The sequence below is a fragment of the Genypterus blacodes genome, unplaced genomic scaffold (assembly GCF_046128005.1).
Source record: "Genypterus blacodes isolate CSIRO-AG114 ecotype Tasmania unplaced genomic scaffold, CSIRO-AGI_Gbla_v1 ptg000141l_1, whole genome shotgun sequence".
Lineage (NCBI taxonomy): Eukaryota > Metazoa > Chordata > Actinopteri > Ophidiiformes > Ophidiidae > Genypterus > Genypterus blacodes.
Genome location: NW_027466943.1, coordinates 1,019 through 24,501, shown reverse-complemented (window position 1 = coordinate 24,501; position 23,483 = coordinate 1,019). Strand labels below are relative to the sequence as shown.

The following is a 23,483-nucleotide window of genomic DNA, read 5'->3' as shown; positions in this document are numbered from 1 at the left end:
CAGTCTCACTATGTCTGCGTGTGTTTCCTCCTCCAGAGTCCAAACACATGCAAGTTAGTCTCTATTTCGCCTAGGCAAGAAAGAATTTGTCCTTTGGTTAGAGACGCTAGATGACTTTGTAATCTAATGTAGGGATCAAAATAGAACAGGGGCAGATACATGGAATGTCAATACTGTATTTCCATGACAACTTAAGCTACATATTTATGATTGTAGATGATTTCGACTTAGTTTGGACCATAAATTCCAGACTTTTACAACAGAAATTTGTTGGAGTAGTAAGTAGGCCAGTGTTCATAGATACAGTAGATGAGGCACAAACAGCAGGAGACAGATGTGAAATGATAAAGCATTTATTATAATTAATGTTATATTATTTTAACAAGATTTCCACATTTCTCCCGTCATGTTGGCCCTCTAGTACAGCGTGCATGCAGAACACAAAGCCTGCCAACACCAGAGAAGATAAAACTCTTGCAAGATTATAACATTCAATGTTATCGCAACAGTTAAAGATCTGCACATCATCTGTTAACATTATGGTACAATCATATATCAATATAGCCATATTTATAACAAAAATCAATCATGTAAAATACATTTCTAAACAAAAAGGAAAAAAAGGAAAAGAGGTGTATTTGTTAACTTATAAAAATTAATTTACAGTAACAAATGCTGTTGTCTTAGTACAAATGGTGTCTGAGCTCCAAGAGGGAGAAACTGCTGAGAGTCCACAGTAAACGCAGTAAGAAGTAAAGAAGCTTCACTGCAAACACACACACACACCGTGGTCTCAGCGTGAAGATTTGGCTTTGACGGGACCAGAAGCGACAGCTGTTAAGTGGCAGCAGCGTCCAGATGTCAATAAGTTAAAATGAAGAAATATGGCAGTGTAAAGACATTTCACTCCTCTGCTTACTGTGCCTGTGTGATGGAAGGTGGATGAAGGTAAACACTTCAATTTAACTATAACACAGCCATCATATCTTTATCTGTCAGAAACATTTCCTATGTTGCATATTATTTGTTGGACGGGCGTTTCACATTGTATCAGAGTTTATAAAAGCAGGTACCTCCACTCTCATGCTGCAATACTGAAGTGAGTGAGTGAGTGAGGCTTAGGTTCAAAGTATTAAACAAACTTTTTTAACATTAAATGATGAGATCCTATGCAGAGTAAGAAGGTGAATGCATATGTTTACCCTGAAGAGATCACAGTCACAACCAGTACAGTAAATACGAGCACTTGCATTACAGTTAAGCTTCTCACATCATCTACTGTACTTGCTTATCTCAAGTAGTTGAGCCTCTTAACTCCCAATCTCAAATCATGCAAGAAAAACAAAATAAACTCAAACTAAATGCTGCATAGTATTTTTCAGAGAGCCATCTGTGTGAGAGTATTGGTAGATATCACAGTTACAGGCAGCATACATCCATTCCTTTCAACTCTGGGCCCTGATTACGACATTTTCAGCTTAGCCACATGCTCGCTGGCTTTCATAGCACAAACACTGCAAACATTACTGAGGAGAGACGAGATGAGAAACATCCAGTCACTATATTGCTAGTGCATTATTAAGAGACGACCCAGAAACGACACGTGAGGAGCCAAGGCTGAATGCAGAGGATAAAATAAGAGTTTCTTTCCAGTTTGATGATTCAAATCCCATGTGTGTGTGTGTGTAATGCCTTAGTCCTCAGCTTTAACGTCTCCCAAGCAGCATGATCCGTCATTTCTCAAAGAAAGAGCCCAGTAACCTCCCATTTAGTCTGCAAAATGTTGGCGACCCGGCAGAGAGAGCAGCCTGCACAGTGTCGCCTGTCTAATGTGTTAGAAGACGTTCCAGTTTGCTCCTGGGTGGATTGGGGGAGGTGGTCCTCCATGATCTATCCTCCGCCAGGAAGCAGGAGAGAGGAAGCTTGTCCTCCTCAGGACTCTGCACATGGCTTAGCAGGTAGCATGAGGTCATTTCACATATGTTAAGCCAGTTAAACAACGGTTTGATGACTGCTGCCAACAGCTCAGTATGAATCTCCACTTCATACCTGACTTTGGAGCCAGTTGCGAGGGTCAAGTCTGGCCCTGAGGTTCCTGAGGCTGCGTCGAGCTGGGGAGGGCCTGGAGAAGGGAGCTCCCTCGGACGACTCGGGGCTGTGGCTCCCCTCGCTGTTGCTTGAGCTGTTGCTGGAGGTGGAGCTGGAGCAGGAGAGCGTCGTCTGCGTGCTGTGCGGCGACCGAGGTGACCGAGAGGAGACCGGGGTGAGCAGCGAGGAAGGAGGAGGCTGGCAGGAGCACTGGAAGGCCCCTCCACCTCCTCCTCCTCCTCCTCCTCCATACCCCCTGCCTCGGAGTGTGCTGAGCTTTGCGTCCAGTGACAGAGTGCGTGGCCTCAGGCGCGAGGGCGAGGACGACAAGAGGGAGAAGCTGGAGGGAGGCTCAGCCCAGCCGTGGTGCAGGGAGCAGGGGCTGGTGCTGCAGTGGCTGTCGCTGTCTGAGGTCAGACTCGCGTCTGAGGACAGCAGGCCCAGCTGCGGACAGCGGTGAGGGCTCGCAGGGCTCCGGGGCGGGCGGTGAGGGGTGTGGGGGCTATGGCCGGACAGGCGAGACGTACAGGGACGAGGGCGGCCAGCGCCTTTGGGGTTGTTTTCCTCAAACAGAGACATCCAGGTGGGAGAGGTGCCCAGCTGGCTGCGGAGCTCCAGCTCCTGCATCCTCCGTGCCAGGATGTCAGAGACCGTGCTGCTGAAGTCATCAGATGTCTCAATAACTGCAGCAGGGACAAAGCAAAACTCATCAATATATCATTTCATACCACTGCTCTGGATCCACTTGCTAAAAAATTAAATTAAGATTAGATTAAATATGGCAGAGTTTCATTAAATTGGATTGGATTTAGTTTTTCAGATTTGAAATGAATGAGCAATCATGATCAAAACCGTCCCATTGAACGTGTGGATTCTCTACGCAAGAGTCATGTTTGCATTTTACATTGCATTTCAATGTGGTGAAACATTATTCTAATATCTGTCATTGCATTGGTGGAGGGAAATAATTTTCCTCTAATTTATTCTTGCCATCCTATTAGATGGACACTAACAGAGAGAAAGTGTCTCATTACAACTGCTGATGTGTCTTCATGTTTGGTCCTGTGCTATATTTATCCAGCTCATCCTCGATTGCCAAAAGGGGATGAGGAGATCCGGATGAATGAATTTATTAGAGATTCACAGAGAAATATGACTGCAGTGATCAGATTCCATGAGGCCTCGTTCCTGCTACTTCACCTGTCGTTGTAATAAGACGAAAGCAGAGCGCGAATCTCAGCAGACACAGCGTTATCCTGCAGCAGGAGACCCTCACAGGAGGGTGTGGCAAGAGGGGCTGCCAGGTTAGGAAGAGTGGAGAGGGAAAGGTGGAAGTGGACAGGGTGTGTTATCAAAAAGTCAATAAAGATTGATGAGGGTTAAAGAAAATGAATGAGTGAGACGTTAGGGAGGGAAGAAAGTCTCATTCAAGGATAAAAAATGATTCACCAAGATGAATTTCAAAGCACAATTTGATGGAAAATATAGTGGCGATCATGAATAATGAAATAAGGGAAATAATAAGAAAAGGGGGTTAAAATAAAAAGACGAAACCAGAGTGATGGATTCAGGACACACGGGGAAGGAAAGAGAAAGAGAGAAACAGAAGACAGTGTGAGTGAGTCAGCAGGTCAAAGGTCAGACTCGTTCTGTCTATGTACGGCACAGTGAAGTGAAGCAGAGAGCTGAGAGAGAGATAGAGAGACAGAATGTCAGAGAGAGAGAGAGAGAGAGAGAAAGAGAGAGGGACAGAAAGAGAGGAGAGAGCGAGAGAGAAGGAGAGCGAGAGAGAGAGAGAGACAGGGGAACCTTCAATGGCGACAAGCGTCTCCTCATGCTTGTGGACCCAGAGAGTTAAAAGCGTTTCACAGCCTCATGCAGAGTCAGAGTGACGTTCTCTCCCTGATTTCAGAGCAACAAGGTAAGCAAAAGCCGCTCGTTTCCATCTGTGGAGGCGCTCTTACCCATTTCGTGATAGAGTGAACCCTGTTTTGGAGTGACAGGGGCCTGTTTCCTTGGAGATGGCATTTCAATCTTCATGAGGTCATCACAACACTGCTTCCACTGGCCTGTTAGGAAGGAAGGAAGGAAGGGAGGGGGGGAGACGTCACCTTCAGTGGGCTGGCACACGCCTGTAGACGTGAACACAAACACGCTCTTCCTCTGTACTCACTCATGTCATAGAAGTGCTGCCAGAAGGCTTCCATCCAGCGGTGTGTTTCCTCGCGGCCCTCTGTGGTGAGCGTGTGTGTGACCTCTTCTCCTCCATACTGGTTACTGATGCATATCCTCTGCCCTTTACTGTGACAGTCCTTCTCTGACGCACGGATTCTCGTCTCCTGGAGCACGGCAGAACATAATCAGTGACTACAAAATGAACAAATGTCAGTACTTGTGAATGGAAGTGATTATGTGCTGCTACACGTGATGATTACTACAATTGGAGGTCCCTCACTGAAAATAAGCACTCCCTAATAAAGACACTAATTAGTCATCTTCCAAACCATTTCCCTTCGGCAATTATCCAACAATAGGTGCAGACTCCCAATTCCCACCTCCTCCATCTGTCTCCGTCTGCGTCCTGACCACCAGGTGGCAGTGTTGATCCACTGACTATCAGAGGGACTTGAGAGTTTACTGATCTAATCTGTGTGATTTAGCTCCGGCTCCACTCTGTGCTGAGGGTCAGAGGCGACAAATGACCAAGTAAGTCGCTGTGGAAAGAATGATGGAACCCCCCGGGGCCACAACACACACACACACACACACACACACACACACACACACACACACACACAGGAAGTAAGATGATTACTGGCCGACTGACTTAAGTAAAACGGAGGGATGAAAGAAATCCTGGTTTAGCTTTTAGGTCTCGTTTGTTCTCAGCTATGAAGGCATGAGGGCTAAGTGCCTTGCTGGAGGGCATCTTATCAGGAACCTCACGAAGAAACTCAGACTCTCCTGGGAATGATCCACATAACCGGGTCCCTCTGATGCAGGCCTATTACAGCCTGAAGGGGGGAGGATGGAGGTGAGTGTTTCTGCTCTGGTATGATCCCATCACTGACCTTGTTAATTGCGATAGTGAGCGCCGGTTCAATGCTGGCCTCCACGTCTTCTTGCCGGTGGTAGCAGAAGAGGCTTGTACCTTTGAGAATGGCGTGAACTCTAGTCCAGCTCTGAGCGTCGCCCACCAGCTGCTGCGTGACGGAAAGAATAAAAGAAAGAAAACGGCAAAATGAGAAGACGTGGAAGAAGGGCCATCACTGATCTGGCACACACACACACACACCTGCTGACATACCTTGACTTTTAAGCATCCACTCATCATCTGTTGGTTCATACAGTGAGGCTGAGCTGCGAGGCGACAACACACACTTCCATAGAGGGGCAGCCAGTATGAACACTCCTCTGCAGACAGACAGACAGACAGACAGAGACAGAGAGAGAGAGAGAGAGAGAATAAACATTGTTTATCATTAAAAAATGCAAACCTTTCTATGCAAGAACATTCAGAAAAAGGAAAAAATGCTGCAACATTAACGGCTGTCAGCTGCAGTGTGTCACAAAGTGTAGCAATGAAACTTTACAGCAGACTGAAGGGCCAATGAATAAAACACTAGGGCCTGTGTGTGTGTGTGTGTGTGTGTGTGTGTGTGTGTGTGTGTGTGTGTGTGTGTGTGTGAGGGACTGGGCCCTTGTTAGCCCATATCATTACAGCTTTACACAGCAGTCACCTCGGCCAGCACAGACCTTTATTACTGTGACCTTGACAATGGCTGTCTGTCAAGAGAACGAAGAAGGAGGAGGAGGTGGAGTAAGGAAGGAGGGAGGTGGTGGAGTAAGGAAGGAGGGAGGAGAAGGTGGGAACAAAAGAGGAGGACAAAGGAGAGAGGAGGAGGAAGGAGAAAGGAAGAGAGAGGACAAGGAGGGAGGAGGAGGCGCTGTGCCCAATGTCGGAGTTAAAGGAAATTATTATAGAGGAAACGCGGAGACATTGATGAGTGTGAGAAGGACAAAAGCAGACAGATGGTTCCTCTGGCAGAGAAAGATGGCGGAGAAGAGGAGACAGGTTGATGGACGCCGCCCCCCACTCACCATTGCCTGAGATGGTGAAGTCGTGTGTGCGAAAGCTGTCCTGGACGTGCAGCAGGGACAGCGTGGTGTGAGCCAGCAGGTGGTACTTCGGCCCCCTGTCAACACAAACACACAGGAAATGCTATGTTCAATCTTTACAGCATTCACCCTGAACATTTCCATCACGACTGAACATGTGCAGGGGACGTACGGCACAGAGGGGACGGGCAGCAGCAGAGGCGACGCCCCTCCGTTGCTGACAGGGCTGCAGGCTCCGGGCTCCATTGCAGCACGCAGCTTCTTTCCGGACGTGCGGCCCAGCGAGGAGCTCAGCTTGCTGGCCAGCTTCCTGGGCGTGCTCCCTGCTGAGTAGTCGTCCTCCGAGCAGCAGCTGTACAGCTCCACACGCAGCTCGAAGCCAGGTCTGGCGTCGTTACTGCACACACACACAGACGGTTACGAGTGTCAATCACGACGGCGCCTGTGAGTGATGTGTAATGGCGTCAAACTCACAATACGATGGTGTTGTCAAAGCAGATATCGGTGAGCGTCCGGTCCACGATCACCATGTCTGTGTCGAAGATCTCCCCGCCGAGCTGCAGCAGACAGAAGACCGCGCAGCGATGGAGCTCTGAGACAAAGGAAAGGTGAGACGGAACTTTAGCCAGATAAAAATGAAGAAGATGAAGAGCAACTCCACCTCCAACAAAACAGCAGATGTGGAGGACAGCGGTGTGGCTTTAATTACAGCGAAACCTCATTATCAGCTTCACCTGCAGCCTGCCGAGGCGTACGTGCTCAGCTGCTTTAACGAGGACGAGAGAGAGGATGTTTCGGGCCCCCGAGGACAGAGTGGAGCTAGAGGAAACACGCTGAGGGTGAACTTTCTAGGCCAGTTCAGGAGCAATAATATCAAGGATCCATTACGGAGCTGAGAGGTGCCGTGTGAAGGATGAAGAGGTTGGAGAGGAGCCATATGCAGGTTCACATTGAGACGTCTGATGGCAACAGTTACCTTGCAATTAATGTCTCTTTCCTCATCAAAGCAGAGGAGGTCAACAAGCCTGTTCCTCATTTAAATTCATGTTTGGAGCTAAAAGCGCTGAGAGCATCGTCTGCCTCAGCTTATAAATTTATCATTCTACGTGTGTGTTCGCAGTTTTGGTTGTGTGTGATAAACGCGCCTCCTCCACTTCCTCCTCCTCATCAGCGCCTCCAGGTCCAAGTTTATGTCTCAGCGCGCTTAACAACCTCGCCTAACAGCCTCATTAAGCCGGGCGGAGAGTCGCGACCTGCGACCCGTCTCTCCTCACGAGTTCATTTACATTCACAGGTCGCACAGATTAATTCCATTCAAGTCGCACGAGGGGGAGAGAGAGAGACAGAGACAGAGCACGTAGAGCCTTTAATGACCACACAGGGGTGAGACCTTACTCGTAACCTCATTACATCATCAGGACCCCAAGGTGGACTCATAAGCAGCTAAACACTAAAACACAGAAGCGCCTGTCAAAACTAAACATTCACTACAATCTGCTTCTCTGTAATAATCCACAGGACAGAAAAACCTACTTTTACTTTCCACAATGACCTAGTTCAGTGATCTGTGGACTGGCACACACACACACACACACAGATAGCACTAGTTTGTAGTATGAAACAGTCGTAAACGTAGCATAGCAGGGAATTCAACTTTAAACACACTGAGCAGAAGTGTGTTTCAGGGTCTAAACGGAACCCTTGGTGGCCGTTCGGGGGGGGTCACAGTGCTGCGGTGATAGAGACTCGCACAGCCGATACACAAAAACATCATTTCTTATTTCACTCTGGTGTGTGTGCGCCATCTCACATCCCTCAGGGAGGAACATCATTGATAAAGCCTCCACGTGTGAAGCATTTGTATGCGAGCCTTCGGTGGATTTGCGGCTCCTCACCTCCTTTGTTCTTGAAGTACTCAGTGTCTTTCCACATTAGAGGGATCCGGAGATCTGTGAAGACAACAGATGGAGGGATTGGACCAGAAAAATGTTAATGGCTCTTGTTGTCTCATGTGTGTGTCTGGATATCCAGGACCCAGATAAGAAAGCAAACACAAATACACACACACACACACACTCATTGATATTCCTTCCTTCTCATCACCATCTGAAAACAAACCGTAGCAGTAATAGCAGTAATTCCTCCTCCCTCTCTTACCCGAGATGGCGACTTTGCCCTTGCACGGGTGTCTGTCGTCCATCGGTCCGGCGTCCGACGACCTCCTGGTGACCTTCTGCATCACCTGGGCCTCCTTCATCCTCTGCAGCTCGGACATGTAGGCCATGATGCGAGTGCTGCAGGTCTGCAGGCTCTTGGCCGCCTCCAGGGCCTGGTCCCTCTGCGAGCAGGCCGCCAGCAGCTTGCAGGCCCCGTCACGCATCCTGATCTCATGGTCGATCTTCTTTTGGATGTCGCTGTCCTGCAAGGGAGGACGAGGGGGAGACGAGGGAGGGAGGGAGGGGAGAGAGAAAGGGTTGGAGACTTTAATCACAGATAAGGGATTTGATACTTCATTGCCTGCCTTACTCGCTGTATTAAGTCAATGTGACCAAAGGAGGAAGACATTACAAGACGAAGGTGAGAGACAAATGGGGGCGGACATCAGCATGAGCTCAGGTAACGTGAGACATTTTTGGCAATAATAGAACAATTTTAAATGAAGGTCAAAGGTTTAATATGTAGATTGCCTTGTTCATGTGTGTGTGTGTATGTATGTGTGTGTGTGTGAGGCAGAATGTTAAAAATGTGTGGACAAGGGATTGTGTGAAGTTTGCTGTAGATTAAAGGTCTCTGGTGGACACATTAGCAGGGTGTGACGCTGAAAGAGCTGCAGTTTCTTGTGCTTACTGGTGTGTGTGTGTGTGTGTGTGTGTGTGTGTGTGTGTGCGTTTCTTACTCAGCTGAGCAGACACATAGATGCTGAATCATTTAACTCACACTTCCGCACCACACACACACACACACAGCGTGAGCAACATAGCTCAAGTGAGAGAATAAAGAATGAAGCTGTCAAACACTGGATGTCTGCAGTCCAACACACACACACGCTGCAGACACACACACACACACACACACACGCTTACTGATTTATGGCCACTGTTCGTCAAAGGAGAAAAGAAAATAACCTCCAAAAGTTGGAGGTGGTTTATATGAGGCTTAAAAAGATCCTGCACGCACACACACACACACACACACACACACACACACACACACACACACACACACACACACACACACACACACACACACACACACACACACACACACACACACACACACACACACACACACACACACAGGGCGTTTAAGGTTTGCTGTCTGTGTTCCATTAAGAGGAAACGCGATGCAGAGTTGAAAACACAAGACGCATGAAGGAAAATGGAAAGACAAGCGAGAGGAAAACAAAACACACAAGGTGACTGACGGGGACGAGGAGGAGGAAGAGGGGGAGGAGGAGGAGGAGGACAGAGGGACAACAAGACAAAGACGCAAAGACACAAATCAAAGCAAAAGCACAGCAGAGTCGACCTTGAAGAGTTTGTCAGCACTTTTAAAAATCCAAAGCAGCATCGACCGGACCAACATGACGTCATAAACTGTGCTGCTCCCTCTGCTGCTGTGTGTGTGTGCGTGTGCTTATTCGTCTCTCCTCTCTAGCAATACATTAGCAGGCTTACACTTTCCCCACAAATGTGCATTCTAATCTCCAACTCTCCCTCTGCCCTTCATCTCATCCATCCATCCATCTGCACCGACCCTCCACGCCCACATTCATCCTCTACCTTTCCCTTGTTCTCTCTCTCTCTCTCTCTCTTATCCACTCCCCTTTCTCCTCTACCTGTCCTCCTCCCCCCTCATGGTTTGAGCCCTACATCCAGCATCCCAGCATGTGTGAGCACTGAGACGTGGGAGCGACTGCCTGCGGTTTGGACGCAAGAAAACACTTTCACTCATCCGGACACACAAGGACTCCGGCTTGGACGCGGGACAAACTGGGGTGAGGGATTATTTAAAACCTTGTTTTGGTGGTGAAAGCTACGCAAACAAGCTGTAAATCAAACTCCAGATCGAAATATTCCGTCTCAATTCCAAACCACAGACTGAAGCATCGATGCAGAACCTTCCCCTGAAGCGGTCGGACGCTCAGGATCCATTTCAGTAATAACAGGGTGGGATGTTTGGGGGAAATGATCAGACTCCACTGGTGTGTTTACATCAGTGTGACTGAGAAAATGTCCAGAAAATGTCCACAGCATTTAACTACATACACACACACGTCTGCAGCACACAAGCAGCAAATAAAGTTTAGTTTTTAAGGTCAGTTTGTTTACTATTCCTACTACTTTGTCTTACTAGTGACACAGTTCTGCAATGTGACAGAGAGAGAAGAATTGTAGAGGACATACAGGGTTTATATAGGAGAAGAGTCAAAATAAACAGCAGCAGACGCACAGAGAGAGAGAGACGGAGAGAGAGACAGAGAGAGCGAGAGACAGAGACAGAGCGAGAGAGAGAGAGAGCAAGAGCGAGAGTGAGAAAGAGAATGAGAGAGAGACAGCCAGAGAGACACAGAGACAGAGTGAGAGCGATTGAGAGCGAGTGAGAGTGAGAGAGCTAGAGCGAGAATGCACAGCTTATATGCGTCCAAATGTCCTTGTCAATAGAGGCAACACACAGCGCGCTGCATGCTTCACTGAGCCTGAGGCTGCCGAGCCAGCTAGGAAGGGACAGACACACACACACACACACACACACACACACACACACACACACACACACACACACACACACACACACACACGGACGTACTGGAGGAGGCGTCACCCACATGCATTGCCGTGCAGCAGGTCTTACAGTGACCTCGCTCTGTATTTATAGATGCTAAATTAACAGGCTTCTTCTTCTGGGGATCTCAGATTAGAAGAAGAAGAAGAGGAGCAACAGAGATCTAAACTCTGATCCTGACTCCTGCTCTATGTTACACACAGCAACAACTTAAACACACGCAGCGCTAATCAACAAATGCAACAACACACACACTTGTCTCTTTCACACATGCACACGCTTACACACTGAACACACACACACTGATTCCCTGGCACAGTGACTGGTGGCAGTGGTGGTGTGAGACCAGCGGGTACTGCAAGACAGAGGACCATGCAGCTGTGGATGAGTGACAGGGTGCGTGATGGGTAAACTGGCAGCCATGGGGAGAAGAAGGAGATTAGGAAGAAGAGGAGCCCGGATTAAAGAGTGAGGGGGGGCGGGAGATGAGAAGGAATATTATAAAGAGGAAAATCAGAAAGTGAATTTGTGAGGAAAAATGTGAGGAAGACAAGTGGGCAGGAGAGACGTCAAGGTGCCGAGCTGGGGAGGAAAGAAGGGAATGCGACGGGAAAACAGGAAGGGGAGACGCTCATCAGGAGCCGCAGGGAGAGAGGGAGGGAACCTGAGGCATATGGCTCTAATGGAGGATAAAACAGAGAACCTACAAGGGAAAAATACCTCAAATCTACGAAGAGACACAAGGAAGAAGAGGAACAGCTGGAGAGGCGACATAACCATCAAAGTAATCATGTGTTTGCGGCAATATATAGATGTATCAATTATTTACAGTAATGCCTGATGTAGGTTAATGTAATGTAATGTGTGTTCTATAAATGAGGCAGTTACACACACGGAAACAGAAACGCAATAGATAAATAGATAAATGGTTGAATAAATGAGGCGTGTACAACAATATTCATTTTACGATGATGCTACTTCAAAGAAGAGCTCTCGGACACACACAAACACAGACACACACACGTAATGGCGTCGGTAACCTGAAGCCTCAGCAGATACCAGATGGTCACTTCCTCTGGCACCTCGCTGGCTCTAGTGTGTGTGTGTGTGTGTGTGTGTGTGTTCGGTGTTGATCCTAACTCGTCTGTCTGTTGGGTTTGTTCTCACACACACACGCCGACGGACACGCTGGTTGGGGATTTGACGCGGCTGCAGATGGTGTGTAATGGTTTGTTTACGATGTGTTGTTCCGCGTCAGTCGGCTTTCCTGTTCAGATTACTGACCTTTGACCCCCCTGACCTCGATCTGTGTTCCAGACCAGACGGCTGCACAAGTAAAGCATGCGGTCAGCCCCAGCACGGCCCGCTACTGTGTGTGTGTGTGTGCCAGCCAATACATGACAGTTAGTGAACATGTGATTCGCTGTGATTGGAATTTTGTTGATATTCCTCAACAAGAACTCAGGGTGATCGTTATATAAACACAAAAACAGCACAAACATTCACTTTATGAGAAGGGAAGCGTGAATTCTGCGTCTTCTTTGTGTTTTTGTAAATGTAGATTACAACTCAGTCCCTTTATATTCAAACCTCGCTACAAGCGGGCGCTAACTGAGGGGGGCGGGCTTGCCTGGTTGGGTGGAGCCAGCAAACCACCTCTCCGCCTGTGGAGGTTCAGCTATAAGATGTCCAGAAATATGTTCACCAGATTCCATCTTTACACAATAATGTGCACATGTTAAACCACACACACACACACCAGACTCCTCACACTGGAATGGCTTTGAAGATGGAGGGTTGTTTCTCGCTCCACAGGGAACCAACATGTCTGCTGATCTTTTATTTTCTGTGATATGAATTTCCGACCATGAGCTTCAGTTGTTTGTTTTGTCGAATTCAAGATGCCACAGCTGAGCGACGACAACAACAGATGATAAGAAAAGGAAGGGAGAGAGAGAGAGAAAGAGAGAGAGGTGATATGACAACAGAGGGAAACAACAATGGCACGACACACACACACACACACACAAACGTCCTGCCATCACATGCACACACAAACAGAAATAGGCCAAACACACCAGCATGTTCACACATTAACAAGCAAACGCATGGAACACAGACGCAGAAAAAGCCAGACGCAAACACAAGTGTGCCCTCTCACTTACAGACACACACACACATACACACACAAAAGCCAGTATTGTGCAGTCATGGCCACTCCCAAACACTGACGGACTCCGCTGACCAAAGTCTGCAGGCTTTCAATTAGCCGGCCGCAACTATGTGCCTCGCCCTCCTACTCCTCTCCACCCTCTTCCGCTACTCTCCCCCTCTTCCTCTCTCTCTCTCCTCCACACCCAGAGCCCGGCGGCCGTTATAAGGATGGAAAGAAGGGTTAAGAGGAGGGATGGAGGAGGAAGAATCGATAGTAATTCAAAAGGGAGGAAGGATGAGGAGGTCTGAGGTTTGAGGTAGAAGGAAAGCTGAAGAAGAGAAGGAAGAATAGGAGCAGACCACTTACTACAGCAGGTAATAGACAACACATACTAGTATCACACACACACACACACACACACACACACTGGCTGGAGTTAGATTTGGAGAAAACAGAAACCAGACAAAAATAAAACCCCACAAAACAGTCGCTACAGTGCTTCAGACTGCAGCTGCTAGGGAACCATGACACACACAAACACACACACACAGGAACGTACACAAACACACAGGAACACATAGAAACGCACAGATACACACAGAAACTACAACACAGAGGAGGAAGTCTGGGTCCTGGGCTATGACAAGATGAAGAGTGGTGAGAGAGAGAGGGGGGGGGCAGTAACTGGGTGGGGTATATTTGCATTTGCCTTTTTATGACACCAAAGCAGTCTGAACCAGCTCAGACCCTGGAGACACACACACACACACATCATACAACACAAAGCCATCTTTCGAGCAGTTTACCAACTCTTGCCATGCACGCGCACACACACACACACAAACGCGCGCACACACACACACACACACACACACACACAGCTTATGCATTCAATTATTCGCTGACAATACACTGCTTCAGCTCCGCTCTGCATGGCAAACTCTGTGTGTACCTTTGTGTGTGTGTGTGTGTGTGTCTTTTTTGACTTTGCAGCCAGCTGTTCTCTCACAAAGGCGGAGTGTTCCACTGCAGCTGGGTCGCCGCATACCGGGGGCGGAGCTACAGCAAAGAGCTTCTACAATCACAGAAACAATGCATATGTGTGCAAATTAAATGGATACGTTTGCATGCGCGCGTGCGACCGCGTGTGTGTGCGTGTAAGTGAATCCGGGTGTATCCTCCCAGTGTGCTTGCAAGTGCATTTCTTTTATAGCTGGAAGCTTTAAGCAGAGCAGCGCGGGAGTGCATTTCAAGCTATAAAGCAAATTTGTTTAGGGCTGCGAGAGACAACAGGGAGCTTAGAGTCTTGCCAAGTGGTGATCACTCGTACAATTTATAGGCCCACTAAAGCTTGATTACTCACACACACACTCGTCTGCACACTCAGCTGAACACACACGCTCTGCATTCGCATGTAGCAACACACACTGGGAGACGGAGGCCGGAGAGCCGAATCATACGGAGACGCCAGAGAAGTCTGTGAGCATATGTGTGTGTGTGTGTGTGTGTGTGTGTGTGTGTGGTCGCTCAGCAGGTACATTACAAGCCGCCAGTTGATTTATGAAACGGTGTGCGCAGGTTCCAGACCCCAGACTCATAAATAACTGTGGGCTGGTTAAAACATGGTATAGATGGAGGCTGTGAGGTAGTTTATTACAGCCAAGAAACAACTCTGATAACAGCAGAGCGCCCGCCTGCTCCTCGCCTGCCTGCCTGCACGCTCCTCCTCCTCTACATCACACCGCTAAAACACCACAGGGACACACACACACCGGGCTGCGACAAGAGAAAGAATCATAACGTTCAGGGTGGAATAAATCACATATTGAAGAGCAAAACACAAAGAAAAAAAACGTAATGATTCTCTCCAGCCATCAGCTCTGTGTATCTGTTGTGTCCTAGTGTCCCCTCACATGGACAATGTCTGAGAGGAGACACAGAGCAGACGGGAGGCGTCCCAGAGTGTCTTCCAATTCCAATCGAATGGCGATGGGGAAGAAGCTTAATGAGCGTAATTGGCAGGCGGGATGTTCTGAAGGCCTGCAAGAGATAATTAATGGAGTCCACCAGTGCGCACACACATATACACACTATTACTACGCCGCACTGCAGGTTGGCACGGATTCGACGACTACGAAATGAGCTGGTAGAGTCTCATTAGCTGATGAGTTTGTCGCCCTTATGAGAGACGGCAGTGAAGTGAAGAAGATGGACGCAGGGTAAATTCATTAACAGATGTGAGAAGCGAGACGTTTTGACGCTCTGTCTTGCAGCTCGTTCTTCCTCCCATCTGAGGGAAAGCATCAGAAGAGGGAGATGGCGCGTCGCTGACGGCCGTGTGAGCGGCTGTGGCGGTGTACGCGACGCAACGTGTTCTCGCTAAACTCAGCGTGACGTCTGAGTGACAGACTGACAGCTCTCGGCGTGATGTGTCACCAGCACACACACCCACGGGGGTGGGTGGGGTGGTGGGGCGAGGGGCAAAGGGAGGGGGCGGGGGAGTAGGGGCATTCTCTGGGAACATTTTGGCGTGTTCAGTCTTCACTCTTCAGACTTTGATCGGAGCTGGACTGGCCGATGATTAGGCACAAGCTGCTTCAACAAAACCCCAATGCGACACGTGTGTGTGTGTGTGCGTGTGTGTGTGTGTGTGTGTGTGTGTGTGTGTGTGTGTGTGTGTGTGTGTGTGTGTGTGTGTGTGTGTGTGTGTGTGTGTGTGTGTGTGTGTGTGTGTTTGTCTTCCATCTGGGCTTGGATGCCAATACAGGCAGACCTTGAATCCTCTGTGAACATGCTACAATCTGTTTCATTGGGAGTCAACTTCCTCAAAAAAAAGAGACAGAGGGAGGGACAGAGGGACAGGAGGAGGGAGACAAGGGCGAGAGGTCACAGCTTCCCAGGAGGGCCATCTCCTCCCTGCTGAGACTGGAACCACTAAGCTCCTTTTCTTCCACAGTGGAGCGAGAGGAGGAGGAAGGGTGGGGGCGGGGGGGGTTGGTGAGTTATCTCATTCGCACAGTCCCTATTTCTCGCACAGGCCTATATCCTCACACACACACTGCTGCTGCGGCTGTGCAACACACTCCACACATTCATAAAGGCCTCATTAGTTGACTTGACATTCACAAATAAGTGGACCCAAACCCCCACTGCTTAATGGTTTTCCCCATCATTTCAGCGTCACACACACACTCAAACACACACAGTTGTAGCACCAGTAATCCCAGGCTTTCCTCCTCGTCTGCAGCAGGATGAGGGAATCAGGGCTAATTAGCTCAGCCGGCCTAACCAGCACTTAAGCCTGCCAAACTCTCCTCCCTGTTGTCTTTCGCCTGCACTCTCTCGCCTGTGATATAGAGGCGCACACACACACACACACACACACACACACACACACACACACACAGTCAAATCCGAAGCATACTGGGGCCAGATGATGTCCACATTAGTGCAGATAAACCTGGCAATGCATCATTTTGCACCATTTTAACCTAAGTGGTTACCTACCACCTAAGTGTTGAGAAATGTGAACTCTCTGAAGGGAAACATTTCATCATCGGCCTGTAAACACTCGTCACTGCATCACAGATTCACGCTGGTGCTCTTTACTTACACCACACCAGTGAATCACAGCGACACAGATGGCTCATCTGCATCCCTCTGCATCCTCTTCATCCTCTCCATCCTCCTCCTCCTCGCCTGTCCATTTATTACAAGACACCATGGCCCAAACCAAACCGGCCTCTTTTCATCCCTTCACTCCCACCCACATATTCACAGCCTACATGCCAAAGCAGCCTCACTCGCCGACACGGTCATACACATACACACTTTAGAGAGCAACACCAGCAGCCACACACAGATGGGAAGATAATGATGATGATGATGATGATGAAGACTAACTGACAAGTCAACAAGTAAACACCACATTTCCACACCGAATGCTATTTTTGGCTATAGTTTGGTTCAAGATGGTTAAAAAATGATGAATTTGAAGACATTAGAAGACTTTGCACAGCGGAACCTTTTACATTTAGGATAATTTTTTGCAATTTAACAAAGCTTTTGATTAGGGATGAAAAATAAAATAAAAAATAAAAATCTAGAATTAGAGGAATTGTTCTCTTCTTCTCTTATTTTTTGTGCAGCATCTTCAGCTGCACAAGAGTCGTTTGATTATTAGTCATCACAATGTTGGAGCTCTATAATGGATTATTGTTATTACTGGCATTCTCCTAAATGAGCTTGTATTTCGCTCATATTCTCTGTTTACATGTTATGAAATGAGCTTTACAGTGTTAAAGCTTCATGTAATCTTCATCTCTGTGTTGCCGTGTTTCAGCTGCTCTGGGCTGTAATGAGACGCCGCTCTCAGGCTCTCAGGCTCCCAGGTGCAGTCGCTGCTGGTTTAATATCGCGGCTCACGATGGAAATCAGCCGCTGACTTTATTGTGTCGCCCCTGACCAATAAGCTGGGATGCATCTCCCTTTTATTGTCAAATAAAGTGAAAAGTGAAATGGAATGAAGCGGCACACACGTTCATGTTTTCTGCGCCTGCACACACAAAAGTCGTATTTCATGTTAAGTGTCCTGTAGTTGAAGCTGCTTTTATCTATCTCCATTATTCAGAACTGTGACGTCTGTTGCCTTATTTAGGCTGCACGGTCACACGTGTGTATGGAAACACACGTGTGATCTGCTGAGAGCGAGAGAACGACTACGGCCTTGAGTCTGTCTTGGGTCAAACAGACAAAGACAGTGTGTGTGTGTGTGTGTGTGTCCGTAGGGCACTATCGACTAGCGGGATCCCTAAAGTGAAGCAGCTCATTAGCATATTCATGAGGCTGCAGGACTTAAACTGAATTGAAGCAAAGCTGGACATCATTGAACCGACCCTGAACTTTAAACCCTCTGGGTGAGAGAAAAACAAGCAGGAAAGGCTAAAGACACTTACGCTGCACTTTCACACTAACACACTTTGATCACCCGCCGCCTCTTTAACCTGATCTGCACTGGACTGAGCCTGACTGTCAAAGTAAAGCCCGAGTATTGTCGGCACTGGAAGCTGCAGGACAAAAGACAGCAGACGGCCTAGGATGTCTCTGTGACGGACTGTTTTACACTCCTGTGGTATGCCAGTGATTAAACACTGAGCCTTGACTTTTTTTACTATCACATGGCAGTAAAAGCAGCGGGTGTATTTGTTTCACAGACTTGATAAACGACGGTCATATTAATGTCAGGGGGGACGCGTGTAAGGTGAGATCCTCCGTCACTGTGGCTCCCCTCCATCGCCACTTCACAGCACTTATAGCCTCCTCTGGTTACTAATGGGTCTTTACTGGCTTTGGCAGCGTGCGTGTGTGTCTGTGTGTGTGTGTGTACAGTATGTGTGCATATGAATACTTGTGTTTCAGGTCATAAACAGACCAAAAGAAAAGAGAGACAAAAGAGAAATGGGGAGGGGGGGCAGATAAGGGGGAGTTGAATTGACTGATGCGTGTGTGTGTGTGTATGAAATAGATGATAATGTGCAGTTATGTAATCTGCAGCAGCTCTTCTTATTACAATGACAGTAAAATCTGCAATGAAATTTTATTTTATTTGATAATTCCATAACGAGCTTCACTGTCCCGTGTTGGTGTAAGTAAACGGCGTTTACGAGACGTTTCCGCCCTGCCACTTCAAAACACAATTTACTATTTCAGCCTAAGAAATTTCATATTAAAGTGGGTTCATTCCATTTTATTGGCTTGTTCCTAAAATATCAGCGTGTACGTGGGGTTTTCCATAGTGGAACAAATGTGAGCGCTAAATATGACATCAGAACATAGGCCAGACATGTGTGAGGCTACTGGCATACTGGGATTTATTAGGCCACCACACACACACGCACGCACACGTAAGCACATACACACACACAACCTATATTAACACAGTTACTTGTCACAGAGTAAACATGTCTCCTTGTAACAGCAGCAGGCTACTTGCATGTCAGCCTGTAAATGTGCACCAGGCCTGATTCACATTCTCTCTCTCTCTCTCTCTCTCTCTCTCTCTCTCTCTCTCTCTCTCTCTCTCTCTCTCTCTCTCTCTCTCTCTCTCTCTCTCTCTCTCTCTCTCTCTCTCTCTCTCTCTCTCTCTCTCTCTCTCTCTCTCTCTCTCTCTCTCTCTCTCTCTCTCTCTCTCTCTCTCTCTCTCTCTCTCTCTCTCTCTCTCTCTCTCTCTCTCTCTCTCAAGAATGTGAAATAGTAAACACAGTGTTGTGTGAGTAGCATGATGTATGTGTGCTTGAGTGTGTGAAGCTGCATCTTTGATCAAAATTATTATTATCGATTACATTCAGCCATGGCAGCTTTTCATCAGGACGCCATGGGAGCAGCAGAGAGGCTACAAGACGGAACCATCCATTACATTAGATCTGTGTGTGTGTGTGTGTGTGTGTGTGTGTGTGTGTGTGTGTGTGTGTGTGTGTGTGTGTGTGTGTGTGTGTGTGTGTGTGTGTGTGTGTGTGCGCTGTGCTTCTCAAGAGCGATTCCACTAAGTAAACATAATCTGATCATAGCTGGACATGGAAGATGCAGCATAAGGACAAAGCAATACCTGTGCTCACACACACACACACAGCTGGCATTAGACGGCTTGTCAAGTCTCTCTGCAGAACTTACTGACAGTTTAGCATCTGCTTCCTCTAGTACACATAACAGGTAGACACGAGCCGGATCTGATTCGGGGACTAGTCTGTGGAATTGGACACTCTTCTTCACAACCATCAATCCACGCCGTCTCCCTCGGCATCACCGGGACATCGATCCCGCCTTATTGTCGATCCGTCTCTTAATCTGCCCGTCTATCCATGTGTCTGTCTCCCCTTGACTCTGTCCACTGAATCAGCACCGTCAGACATCAGGCAGGTAAACACACACGCTGCCTAACAGCGTCTCTCACTCTCCTGTCAGTCAGTTACCCAGCCATAGATCAGAAATGGGAGCATGAGGGAAAGAATGAGTGTGTGAAGAGTTAACAGATCTGTAATTGGCTGAGCAGAGAGGTGATGTTGTTGTTCTGCAGAGTGTAAGTGGCTCATTTTTCACACTCTTACTCAGACTCCTGCTCAAGAGGATGTGTACGCAGAAGAGTCCGAGTCACCACCACACCCCCCCCTAACAGCTGAGTAAAAGGCTGCAGCCCCCCCTCCCAACCTGGCATTTATGATAGGTGGACTAGCCCTAACCCAGGTTAGTCCACCTATCACAATACCAGAGGACAGAGGGACACACACACACCCATGGGAGAAGCGATGGACATAACAGCAGAGAAATACACACTGCATCCTGACCTCTGCTGCAGAGACACAGAGACCGAGCAGAGAAAGAAGAGAGAGAGACACACACAGACATGCACACACGCAAGAAACCTGACTGCAGACATGAATGACGGCTGTGGAGAGAAGGAAGAGGAGGAGGAGACACGGACAGACGCTCGCGGAGAAGACACTCGAGATGTATACTGTGATAAAATAGCGTGCGAGAGAGAGAGAGAGTAAGCGAGAGAAAGGGAGAGAGAGAGCGAGCGAGAGAGAGAGCGAACTGGGTGGACAGACGGAGGCTGCAGCTCCTCTGCAGCATTGAAGTGCTTATTGATTGCAAGACGAAGGCCGAAGGATTCTCTGCACCGGTGAAGGGACACAGGATGCTGACGTTTCCCCTGATATAATTACAAAGTGCATGGAAAGCAGCAGTGTGTGTGTGTGTGTGTGTGTGTGTGTGTGTGTGTGTGTGTGTGTGTGTGTGTGTGTGTGTGTGTGTGCATTGAGAAGCGTCAGGATGTATATTGCAGGCGCCTCCGTGGCTTTTTTGAAGAGTTTGGCACATAAGCAACCTTTTCCCTCCTAATAATGACTCTAACAGCAGAAGAGACGATGTGGAAACACACACTCACTCACAAGATTTCTCACACACACACACACACAAACAGGGCAGGGTGCTTCCCAGCGAGTGTAAAGATCACATCTGTCGCTCTGCGTGCGACCGATGCTGATGCAGGCGACCTTTGTAAAACCGACACCAAGCTCAAACTCCAGAGCGCTCCCTCACACCAGGAGGCTGCTGGGCAATCGAGAAAGAGAAAGAGAGACAGAGAGAGTTCATTATATATTTAAGTTGAATATAGGAAGTGGTGGGAGCCCCCAATCTGTCAGTCATATGAAGACAAAAACTAAGAAACTCCTAGTCACACACTGTCACACACACACATTTTAGCTTTCTTGGACAGCTCTTAAAGGGAAAGCACGGTTTTGGAAGCAGCTTTTCAGTGCTTCTCTGAAGTTATTCGATGCGCTCTGTGAGCCGTCTCCTGGAATAGAAACGTGAGTGTGTGGTGCATGTTGCTCTGCTGCATTATAGTATGTGGCGCTGCTCTGGCGTCAGAGCAGCAAATGAGGGGACGCCACCACAGCATCCCATTGGACAGGAAAATCTTGCAAAGGACTAATTTAACTCTGAGGACCGATTTAACTATAATAAAAATAGGAAATTGAGAGTTACAAACCTCCAAATGTTACGATTGACTCATTTGACCCACAGCACAAGTCTGCATCAGAAGCTACTAAATGCTTTGACACTGTGTTTGTATTTGCTTCTAAATCTAAAGCAATAAGCCAGAGAAAGTTGGTCAATCTGTAACTAAACCCCCTTTAGAAAGGTCACAATAATGTATTTAATTAGCATGTATCAATTCAATCTAGCATGTTTAATGGCAAGTGCCGTGTGAATGGACACATGTCAGGGTGACTCACTATTCAAATAAACATCAACCATCAACCACATCAGACATCGAACTGTTGGAAAAGTCGTAATTTCGCAATCCGGCTCGTAATTGATGAATTTAGACCCCAAATGAATCAGTTCGAGTCCCGACTTTAAACGCCTGATTCTTCACGCTAGTCTGGACTTGGTGTCGTCCGAACCGAGTGTCACTCCGGGAGACCCCGATCCAAGCTGGACCCCCCCCCCCCCCCAGTTGTTGGAATGACGGGAAGACGTCATTCCACTACCAACTACCTGACAAGTCGTAAACTAGCGCTAGTAAACACAAACAGATGAGTCTTACCCGCAGGTTGTTGGAGTTGCTCATCCTCACAGAGCAGTTCTTCGCTCTACCAACTCGCCAAACACTGGCAGAACAGCGCGGCGCTTTACGGATCCACACACACCCCGCGAAATGCCTTAACTCAGATTTTCCCGTGGGGGCAGATCCATTTATAGACTAATGAAACATCCAGAGGGGCAGGAAATAGCAGCCGACCTTACAAGTTGGATCGAATCCCGGCGCAGGAACAACGTTTGGGGACAATTTGGGGACGAGACCGAGTGTGTGTTCGGGTCCATCTCTCCGCTGTCATCGTCGGTTATTGTCGCCCTGTATGCTCCGGTGCGGACTCACTCAAACACACACACACACACTCTCTTTCTCTCTCGTTCTCTCTCTCATACACACACACCGCCAGCACAGGGTAGGATAAAAACGGACCGCCGGATGGACCAACCGGGAGCCGTTAGAGAGAAGGAGGGGCGGGAGGGTGGAGGCGCGTAATCTTCGCGCAGCTTTGCGCAATCACCGGGAAGAGGGACAATCTCTGTAAGAGGCGTTCAGGGACCCACCAGAGCTCCCCGAGGAGGCGTCCCAGGTACGGAAAGGATTCATTTGACTTTCACGTGAACAAACCGACAGAATGAGGTGATTTGATTAAGTAAGATGACTCCAGTCCGTCTGCTGCAGCACCCACAACTGTCGGATAGGCTCCATTAATAATCACTCAGTCAATAGTTAGAAAATGACAGTGAGTGGTGTAAAGCTGAGTGGGATTTGGCAGTCACAGCTCATAAGAGGCAGTAAGTCTGGAGCAAGTGTGTGTGTGTGTGTGTGTGTGTGAGACCCTCCCTAGCCTTCCTCCCTGAGCCGCCGCCCACAAGTGGAAAAACACTTTTACTTCTTTTCAAATATGACTCATTTTTTTAACAAGGCAACAGTCAATACACTGTTTGTATTCCTGAGCAGCATGCGTGATGAAGCCTGTTTCCCTCCTTTTCCCCCCTTTCTCTCCCTCTTTCTCTCTCTCCCACTCTCTCTCTCTCTCTCTCCCCATACATCCCTCCTTGCATCCACAGTTGAGAGGAGAAGCTGAACAGTCTCCAGGATGCATCGGTGCACACACAGAGACGACACAGCAGGTCGGTGGTGGTGCAACTCTATCTAGTGATAAATGCAGGATACAAGACAAACACAATCACAGCCATGGCAGCTGAGGACCAACTCAGGTCATAGAGGATATAT

General features: G+C 48.1%; 1 protein-coding gene across 2 annotated transcripts; it reads right to left on the bottom strand.

Annotated features, from left to right (window-relative positions):
• Positions 1 to 337: 337 nt before the first annotated feature.
• Positions 338 to 22,726, bottom strand: LOC143012106 (rhotekin-like). Of its 2 annotated transcripts, none has more exons than XM_076165163.1 (11): positions 22,260 to 22,726; positions 8,365 to 8,621; positions 8,103 to 8,156; positions 6,682 to 6,799; positions 6,380 to 6,604; positions 6,190 to 6,284; positions 5,396 to 5,502; positions 5,160 to 5,291; positions 4,262 to 4,427; positions 4,053 to 4,157; positions 338 to 2,771 (listed from the first exon to the last, which is right to left on the bottom strand). In XM_076165163.1, the coding sequence occupies exons 2-11, from the start codon at positions 8,585 to 8,587 to the stop codon at positions 2,044 to 2,046; spliced, it is 1,953 nt and encodes a 650-aa protein (XP_076021278.1). In that variant the 5' UTR covers positions 8,588 to 8,621; positions 22,260 to 22,726; the 3' UTR covers positions 338 to 2,043. The 2 variants fall into 2 exon arrangements, with proteins under 2 accessions (XP_076021278.1, XP_076021277.1); XM_076165162.1 differs by having other exon boundaries at positions 8,365 to 8,626; positions 22,260 to 22,725.
• Between the last annotated feature and the right edge of the window lie 757 nt (positions 22,727 to 23,483).